At 32.4% G+C, this 10,629-nt stretch overlaps 1 protein-coding gene across 1 annotated transcript; it reads right to left on the reverse strand.

The window, feature by feature from the left end:
• Positions 1-746: 746 nt before the first annotated feature.
• Positions 747-8,202, reverse strand: LOC144840094 (MOB-like protein phocein). Its single transcript, XM_078695756.1, has 8 exons — positions 8,128-8,202; positions 7,700-7,762; positions 6,988-7,088; positions 5,507-5,549; positions 5,096-5,182; positions 4,792-4,871; positions 2,117-2,228; positions 747-1,720 (listed from the first exon to the last, which is right to left on the reverse strand). The coding sequence occupies exons 1-8, from the start codon at positions 8,185-8,187 to the stop codon at positions 1,562-1,564; spliced, it is 705 nt and encodes a 234-aa protein (XP_078551882.1). The 5' UTR covers positions 8,188-8,202; the 3' UTR covers positions 747-1,561.
• Positions 8,203-10,629: the final 2,427 nt, after the last annotated feature.

The following is a 10,629-nucleotide window of genomic DNA, read 5'->3' on the forward strand; positions in this document are numbered from 1 at the left end:
AAATGCTGTATTTTGATTCCTCGACCTTCAAAACATATACTTTTCCACCAAAATCACGTTCATATGATGTAGAAGCTGAGATATTGGGAAAAATCTGTAAATTTTATGGCAGCCATTTTGATTTTCAAAATGGCGGCAATTGGATGAACTTCAAATTAATGCTGTATTTGAATTCCTTGACCATCAAATGCTACATTTTGCCACTAAAATCATGTCTATACATACTGTAGAAGCTGAGATATAAGCACAAATCTGTATTTTAAGGTGGCCATTTTGAAAAACAAGATGACGGACATTGGATGAACTTCAAAATGCTGTATTTTGATTCCTTGACCCTCAAAACATATACTTTGCCACCAAAATCATGTCCATACATGCTGTAGAAGCTGAGATATGAGCACAAATCTGTATTTTAAGGCGGCCATTTTGAAAAACAAGATGGCGGCCATTGGGTGAAGTTCAAAATGCTGTATTTTGATTCCTTGACCCTCAAAACATATACTTTGCCCCCAAAATCATGTCCATACATGTAGAAGAGGAGATATGAGCAAAAACCTGCATTTTATGCCATATGAGCTGGAACTTTTTTTTGGTGGATACAAATCAGTTGAGAAACAATTGTTTCTAATTTTTTTCCCAGAGAAAGTGGAAAATGGGGATACTAAACGAAAAAAAGGTCCCTGAAATGGGATTTCTGGCAAGACTGTACATTAATTATATTTGCACACAGAATCAAGCAACACATGTTTTACTTGCTGTTTTTATTTTCTTTTCTTGCACTGTTCACAACAGAGAAGAGTGAAAATTACAATTTCACTCTTCCCTGGTTCAAAGGGTTCAATAACAGAAGCGTTGCACTATGTAAGCTTTCCGTTATACTTTTGCAAGTATTAGCCTAGTATGCTTATTTAAGACCTTGCACAAAATAAAACATTATATGGATATCCCGTGAATATAGTAGGCCTAACGATCGAGAGACCAATTCAATTCTACAAACGTGATTAAAAAAATTGGTTTTATGAAATTGTTGGGAGAAAGTCATATCTCCTCTCTGTTTTTTCCTTTATCAAGTACTGTAAATAATAATATCCTGGATTTATAAAGTGCCTAATGTTCTGAAACATGCTCCCATAATGCAGCTAGTAATCAGCACAAAGTTGTGTCTTGACCTTACCAGGTAGCCATTTCTACAATTGGGTAGAGAGAGGCAAACATAAGTAAAGTTTCTTGCTCAAGGATACAAAGCAACGAGTATTTGAATCGAACCCACAATATCACAACCAACTGCTCCACATGCCCTTACAAATAGGATGTAAAGTTTGTAAACAGTAATATAAGCATGTTATAAAATGATCCCTTAATGCGCTTGTTTTGTTCAGCAGTATCATTCCTATATACAAATAATACACCTGCTATGAAAGATGCTGTATGCGACTACTTTGACTTTAAATAATACTACAATAATATTAATCGTGTTACAGTATTTACAAATGACAAAATTACAATGAGTAAAAAGCTAACACATTTTTTTCCAAAATGAATCCTAAAACTTAAGCTATTTTTAACTATCAGGGCTTGCATCTCCAGTGACTGTAGTGTTTTGTGGAGTAGTTAATGTAGACTGCTGCTCTTCAAGGATGGGAACGATGAGATTATCTTTTGACATTAAATTGTATTTTATCACAAATGTTGTAAACCGCTTGCACAGGTGAGTTTCATTCTGTTGAAAGGAAGTATATGCTTAATTAGTTATTAAAGAAATATTGATTTGTGACGAAAAATGACCTAGGACCTACAGATTAATGCCATCGGTCATTGCAGTAACAGAAACAAACCAAATTTCAAATAACCCAAACTTTCTCAAAATAACGATCAATCAATTGTATGTTGGGATGTCATTTAACTGCCCACTACAGGTTGATTTTTGGTATGTGCAACAATCACCATGCAGTCTCGAATTCACAGCATTCACAAAAATTGTAATTCTGTATATTTTATAGTATTTAATAAACATATTTATTTTTATTTTAATCATATCTTGTCAAATAATGTAAATTTTCTAGACACCCAATCAAATGGTGTGTGGTGTGTTTAACATTATTAAAAGTTACTTTACCTCATACTCATCAAACAATGTCCTATGATGAAAATATGCATGTGAGAATATTCTGTACACTCTCCGACATACAGATCCAAGCTTTGCAACTGATGACTCTTTGATACTAACACTGTAAATAAAGAATATTGAAATCAGTGCGTAATATAGTATACAAATAATTTCATGAAGTGAAAGATGAAAGGTTATATTTTTATATTGTTATAAAATAGAACATCACCTCATAAAATTATCTGCACACTAAGAATAAATTAACAATAAATACAGACAAAACTAAAAGCATGTTAATTAAAAATAAAATTAGCCCATATTGTAAACTTGAAGTTCATCTAGGAAACCAGTATAATGAAAATGTTTCACATATATTAGGTACCTAGGACTTGAAATTGATGACAAGCTATCTTGGAAGCACCATATTACAACTGTAACAAAAACTGTTTGTGCCAAATTAAATTTACTATCAAAGCTTCCTTACAATTTAAATAAAAATTTAATGATAAAATTATATCTAACCACAATACAACCATATATGGACTATGGTATCTCAGTTTGGGGTAACTGTAGCATGCAGAATCAAATGAAAATAAACAAATTACAAAAAAAGAGCTGAACGCATTGTTACAAATAATTTTAATTATAAAACAACACATGGTGATGACATAATCAATGATCTATCATAGAAAATATTTCAAATATATATATATATAAATTTACGTAATGGCAAAATTCGGTAAATCGCGCGTTACTTCTAGAATGTTTACTCGATGGTATATAAAGTTGGTTCGTAATTTCGGTACTGATTTTAACCACCTGATGTAACCCTGTTTACTAATGAAATTGAGTTAGACAATTAGTTATTGAAAATTAAAACAAATTTAGGTTCAACGATTTGCCCCGAATAGGGTGTTTTTCGATCGCGGTATACACTGTCTAATGGATCTACATCTTGAAAAATACCAGCACACAATAATACGAGGATGCTTCGCATTTACCTATCTCCTTCTACGATGATTGTTTTTAATAGCTGAAAACCGGTTGAACAGCTTGAGTACAGCATCATAATGTTGAAGATTTTCTTTAAAAAAATACTATTTTGATAGATTTAATATACGTTTATACAAATGTATTGATTTGCGATGAATAAAAATTACAATCTCTCAGTCTCTCCCAGTATAATTATTTGGTTTAACACAAGTAGGTAAATTTATGGGCCCTTGGGAGATAAACTTAAAACCTTTAGATATAGTATACTTTGACAATACTGTAAATACAGATTAACCATTTTTGGTCACAATTTTAATAGCAAATTTCTTACTGTGAGTGTGGGTACTGTTTGATATAAGGGCAAAATTCGGTAAATCGTGTGTTACTTCTTTAATACTTACTTCTAAAATTTGGACTCATTTTATGACAAGTTTCTCTTTCGGAAGTAGGCCTAATTCCCAGGGTGCTCATTTTAGTTGACTACATAAATCATCATGTCTATTTATTCGTTTCTGTAAACGACAATAGTCCTGCGGTACGCACATTTGAAATCGCCATTTTCTTTACGCTGAAATTATTGTGTATTCGAGAACCATCTGTGGGCACGACCTAGATGGTACGCGAGCAAAGCAAGCGTACTATCTAGTAAGAAGAAATGATGCTATATCATGTTTAATGTTTAAATGGCATGACACCTCTGAGACTATGTAATGAAATAGAAATGGTATTTGATAGACATGGTTATAACATTAGGCAATCTGAATCACTGAATATGGTTCCCCCTAAGTCAAATGTAAAAATAATGAGGAGCTCGCTCAAATTCGCTGGTGCTCATGTATGGAACCGCAAGAAATTAAAGAATCTTCAAATTATTTTAATTTCAAAATTCAAACCAAATTATAACAAAATTGTCTTTCCAAGGTAGATCCTCACTATGTTACCATTTTGCTTGAATCCAGCTTTATTGTATTGTATTTAGGAATTTTCTCTTTTTACACTTGTATTTTACTATATTTGTTCTATATTTCCCTTCAATTTTTCACTCCTTTTTAAACATTGTAAATATTGTCTGTCTGTGTATTGTGATTTTAAAGTTTTATTGTAAGTATTTTTTAATGTCTTTTATGAATGTTTTTAATCTATTGCTAAAAAAAAAACAGGACCATATGTAAAACAGGTGCAATATCTATACCTGATATGTTTTTATCCTGTCTAAATACATTTTTAAATAAATAAATCTGCTCCATTTCACAAATATAAAACATTCATTACTTGTTTTATAACACACCTACTTTTAATGAGAGGCTGGTCGAACATGATCATTTAACAACAGCCTAGCACTGTGTCGAGTGTGTGATTTCTCACTGTGCAACAAAAATGAAAGTGCAAAACAAAATTGCATTACTCGCGCACATTGCACTATGGATGAAGTCACAAGTGCAATAGAACATTTATTAACATCATGTGACTCACAATCCTCCAATCAAATAAAAAGAATCTACTTAGGTAGTTATAAAGTCTGATTTAATGACATTTTAAACAAAGAAAAATATTTCCATGTAGATGCCTGGAAGCTATAAATTCCATCTTTTTGGCTAAATTTGTGTGTAAATCATGTCTTGGCATTTAAGCTGTGTAATAATTAGGGAGATTTAAGAAGGAAAATAACATAAAAAATAATAATACTTTACCGGCTAGGGAAATATTTGTTACTATTCAAGAGACATGCTGCACCATCCAGTGTATGTCTAGTATAATCTATTGCTGGGCACTGGAAAAAAACATACTAATCGATTAGAAATACTCTCAGCCTTCATGTTTCAATAGTCATAGGCTCAAGGGTACTTGTACATAGATAAGCTAATTAATAAGGTGGCCAAACCATGTACAAGCTTTGCTCTTTTTTAGTCATCCTTTCATATTATGTACAGTTTGTTATTATTTATCTTAATATGGAAAATAAACTGAAGCTGATAATAAATAAAAGCCCTTTACCTCTTTTGGTGTTTTGTGAGCAGCACACAGGAATATCCATTGCTCAGTTGCTGTCATCTGTGTGCATGTTTCTGGATTGCACTCAGCCTAACAAAATATGTAAACATTAGTGCCTATACAGTACAAGCCATTTCATTTTTAAAATGATTATTTTAGCAACAAATTAACTCACCAATAATAATCATATAAAAGTCTTATTACAAGACTTCAATAATGGTATTGGAATCCAGTAACAGTTACAGTGTATGCTATAAAAAACAGATATAGACAGATACTCTTGAACAATGGCTACCACCCTGTGAATGTACATAGTTTGTTACATGTTACATATGGTTTACATTCTGTAAGAATACAGAATCACTAAAAATAAACTGTATCAGGTTTATGTAATTGACTAAATCATAAACTTACTTGCAATTTAACAGCTAAACCATTCAATTCCAGACAGAATTGTCTAAAAAAAACCCACAAAATGACTGTTAAGGTTGCATAGATAATGTTATATAAAGTTTGCACAGACATATTACCATTTGTATCTGTCAAAGTTACATAATTGATACCTGTATATGATCTTGATAGTGACTGAGATATCTAAGACTAATTTAGCAAATTAGGCTTACTTCTTAAACATTCCATGTCGGATTTGCTAACAATTTATGTGTATGCTTTATAATAATGAAAATACGGGAAAGATAAACCAAATTGATTTATTATTAATTTTTTGGTTGGTAAAAATGATTGATATACATAGGATTGAAATAGAGGACATTGTACTGGTTGAAAGTTTTCTTGCAGCAGACACAGCATGTGATTATACAGATATTGACTGCTTAGAGGATTTGACATCCCAGAGGGAATGATATTATGTTCTCATTCCCGAGTGGATGTCAAATCTTATATTTTACCGATATAAAAGGCGATATCTGTTATATAACATGCCAACAACAAGTTGAATATCTACTGCTGGGTCGGGTGTAGCTAGGCCTCCTTTGTAATAAGCCTGCCTAGTTAGGCATTGCATTCACCTTACCTTCCGAAGAATAATATACAGATAATTACTAATTAATGATTCCTTGGCAATAAAATATTCACTTAGGCCTACTGTAGGTTGTTTAAATTAACAGAAGAATTTCCATCAATAAGCCTACATTAACAATAATAATATTTGTTCCGGAGATAATAAGCCTAATAGAGGGCGACAGATATGTGGTTGCCAGGATGAGGCAGATGTGATGGTACTGATGTAATGTTTTAACACGTTCGAAGTTTATACGAAATAAAGTGACAGTATCTGTGAAATTCTTCCATATTGAATTGAATTATATGATTGTTGAGACTTCTCCATAACATTCAATATTATTATCAGGTAGGTCAAATAATTTGTCTTCTTTGAGGAGCCGAATCACCGGATGTCCAGTGCGCCGCGCGTAACAGGTTACTACCGCGAGTATTAACCAATCACAAACGGTCTTTTATCACATCTAGGGAGGACTAATAACAAATGAGGGCGCTATGTATGCATAGTTTAAATAATTTAGTTGATTAATTCCTTCAAGCAAGTTGCGTGGCGCAACGAATGAAACATTGTCTTGTAATGGTGTGCCAGTAGATGACTTTTGTTTATTTATCGCCAAACGCGAGTGTTGCCACATGTTTAATGACAGGGACACGATAATTACGTGAAAATTACTCAGTCAATTTCATTGTACTAGAGGATATATACGATTTACGATCCTCGCAGCGGTAGTCATGTGATGCAGTTTCAACTAATCATGTTCACGTATTTACATAGGCTATGTAATATAACAAACTATGCTTGTCTCTGGATTAGCATACTGGACCAGTATACTTTACAGTCAATGTTTTAAATTTCTTTTTGGATCTATTCTTACCTTAAATGTTCATACTTCCAAACACCTTCATCTTGGCCATCAGGAGCTTCTAAAATCTTATCTATGTTTCCAATGTCACTTCTTATATTCTGCTGTATATACTATTAAATATAGAAGGCAATTATAAATTATTATAAAGGTTCTCAGTGATGCATCTCCAAAATACTACAATATTTGCCTCATTTGTATGTACTACAGTGGTGCCTGTATCATGTAGAGTTAGGTTAAGGGTTAGGTTATGGTAATGGTATATAATCTCAACTTCGAAAACTTTTCTCAAGTGCCTCCACAATTTTTATCCCAATACATTATATTTCAGTATCGAAATCTGAGCAACACTGGGGGTACAGGGATATTACTAATTAGTCGATTGAGGAATACTGTGTGTACTTTATTTTAAAAACTACTGGAAGAAAATAACATATAAACTCAAGTTTAAAAGCTCTCGTCTTAATATTAGGAGGGACACGTTCTCCAGGAGAGTTATTCTCTTATGGAATGCTCTGCCTACGGATGTAGTTTCATGTGCTACGGTGAACTCGTTCAAAGCAAAACTTAACGTCGCATGGTCTAACCACCCGCTGAAGTTTTCACCCTATATAGAATATGATTTTATTGCTAAGAGGGGCTTTTAAGCACTGAGTGCTTCGCCTCGATCCCGTAGACGAAAGTGTACGGGAAACAAGTAAACAAGTAAGTAAAAAAGTAATACCTGCTGTACGGCTAAAGTACTGTCCATCTCTTCAAACGATTGGTCAACCCAGCCATAAAACTCCTAAAAAATCAGTATGACTGTATGTTATCAATAAAATACGGATTGTTAAATTAAACAGCTTAAAAAAAAATATGAATTTGGTCTAAAGTCGGCCCACAAAGTGGGATATTTCGGCCCAAAAGTGGGCCGAATCGTCCCGGATTCTAGTAGTAGTAGCCTAGCCTAGAGTAGCACTAGCCTAGGCCTAGTAGTAGTAGTAGGCCTAGGCTAGGCTAGTAGGCTAGAATTTGAATGATTGATGAGGGAGGGGCCAGAATGACAGCACTAATTCGTGTATTTGCCAATAAAAAAAGCAGGATCACCATTAGCCAATATTGGATTGATCAATTTAGCCCAGTTATTGTGAAAGCAACATGTTTACCAACCTCTACTTTTGTTCCTGGACGATTCCGTCTCAAAATTACTGTTTCCGTAGTCGCTGCCATGTTTGATTTGATGATTATTATTGCAATTATAATAATTGTGTTTATTTTGATTTTCACCAGAGGGCGCTAACTAATTATTTGTTTATAAATCTAATATTTAGCGGCCGAGAACTCGGAAATTAAATAATGACATATCTAATTTGCAATAAAAAAAATGTTTAAAGATATATTGTCCCCCTGAAAAAATAATTGTTTTAAAATTTGTTGTTGAATATACCATTTTGATGTCTAGTTATTCACTTTGACCAAAAATTGGATAAAAAAAAAATTATTTACCTGAAAAAACTATTTTAAAGCAAAAAATAGTCAAATTGGCTGCCAGCCAATGGGGTTTTGGTTGAATTTAACCATTTATTTTGTTATAAGTGAAAACATATTTTTTTTCCATTTTTTTCTACGAAAAGTGATTAACGATTCAAATTCTGATTTAATTAGGCCTAATGTTCATTTTCATGTTTTTGGGGGACAATACATCTTTAAAGCATGGAGTTAACTCCATGTTTTAAAGCGCTGAAATTGACATTTAAATTTACATTTAGTTAAAGATGTATTGTCCCTTGAAACACAAAAAAATGAAGGTCAAAATATTCTAAATTTAAATTGGCCATATCAAAGTAATATTAAAGTTATTCACTTTAAGTCGAAAATTCGAGCCAAAAACAACAAGTTTACGTAATTAACAGGTAAATTGATTTGATTACATTTCGTCTGGAAAATCGTTGCGTGCGGAAGTAAACAAAGATTTCAAACCATGAGTACGCATTATGCATATGCTAATTAGGATTGTTTACAACTCGTCACAGTTGAGAAGGATTTTCACACAGATCGTGAGGAAGTTTTATGATTATGCATACAGAGTAGCCAAGCAAGCGCGTTTCATTATGGGATATGTTTTGATCGAAAACGTTGACTGGAAGTCGAAGTTATTTTTTTAACAAAAAAACTTCTGTATTTCAGTTAAATGATTTTTTTTCAACAAATTTTTGGTGATAGTTAATAACTATTATGATACTTCAAAATGACCCACCTTTTTTCGAAATCTGTTATTTTTTATTTTTTTTGAAAAAGTCAAAATCTTTAATAACAACTGTACAACTGCAGTCTATTATTATTATATTTTTTTATTTTTCTATTACGAATTTATTATAATCATTAAACTTTTAAAACTCTGAATAAACGGTCTTTTCATGGTCTTTTGTAATAATCCGGTCTTTATCCGGAATAACATCGAAAACGCAGCAATGGCCTTTTACCACAAGGGAGGTATTTTTATACCTCCCCCTTCTTATACAGTACTCTTTAATTTACTAATGTATTAAAAGTATAAATTGGCATGTCCGGTCCTACTTAAATGATTGTCATGAAACAAAATGATTGATGAATGTGGCCGATGAATATTGATTAGGCTATACACGAATTGTAAAGATGATAATACAAGATGATTATCTAATAATTAATTGTGTTTGCATACCCGTAACAGACTGAGGCCTAATGGGGTGTGATGGGCGGAGACTGACCCACTTTGACCGACTGACCGACAAAACGAAGATATGAGATGCTCAGTAGAGTTGTTGGAAGATAAAAATAATATCAGTAAAATAAGTTGTTACCCACATGTGACCTCATAATATGCATAATAAACAAAACATCAGATAATACAGTCATGCGTAACTGTAATTATAGACCTCCACCCCCAACCCCCCCCCCCCCCCCCCCCACCAACATTATTACGAACGACACACTTTTTATAGGCCTAGCGTTAGTTACAAACAAACGACAATATACACAATATGACAGCTCGATAGGCCTATATATTACCGTACAAAATACGACAGAGGGTAACACAATTTGACAGCTGCTGCTGCTCGCTCAACTCAAGTTATTACAAAATACAAGTTCTTTACAGCAATACGACAGCTTATTACAAATTATACGACAAGTTTTTTATAAAATACGAAAATATAATATCATAAAATACGACGAACATGTACATACAAGCCTACTATACCCAATCACGCCATAATGCATCTAAGTATTGACTTATTATCATAATAATGAGACACGATTTGAGCTGAACTGAAACATTAAATCCACTCATAATTTCAGATTGAAGCGTAATAAAACGTCTATTTTGAGTTACCTTATTTCATTATTTCAATCATTATTCAATTATTTATAATTATATTTGTTTCATTTTGTTTATTTCAAAATTATTACATTTCCAATTTACTCACAAAGACACAATCAGGCCTATTATAATATCAAATAAGTATTAAAATAATCTATTTAAGAGATATTACAAACATTTTTAGATTGAATTTAAATTGATAATTTTCGGATATTTTAGTGTCTGCCTTCTCCAAATAACTTTTAAAAATTATTAATTAATATTATTAACAAATTAAAATCGTAATTAAATAATCAAACAAAATTAACAAATAA

Source organism: Antedon bifida, chromosome 4, assembly GCF_963402885.1.
Source record: "Antedon bifida chromosome 4, ecAntBifi1.1, whole genome shotgun sequence".
Classification (NCBI taxonomy): domain Eukaryota; kingdom Metazoa; phylum Echinodermata; class Crinoidea; order Comatulida; family Antedonidae; genus Antedon; species Antedon bifida.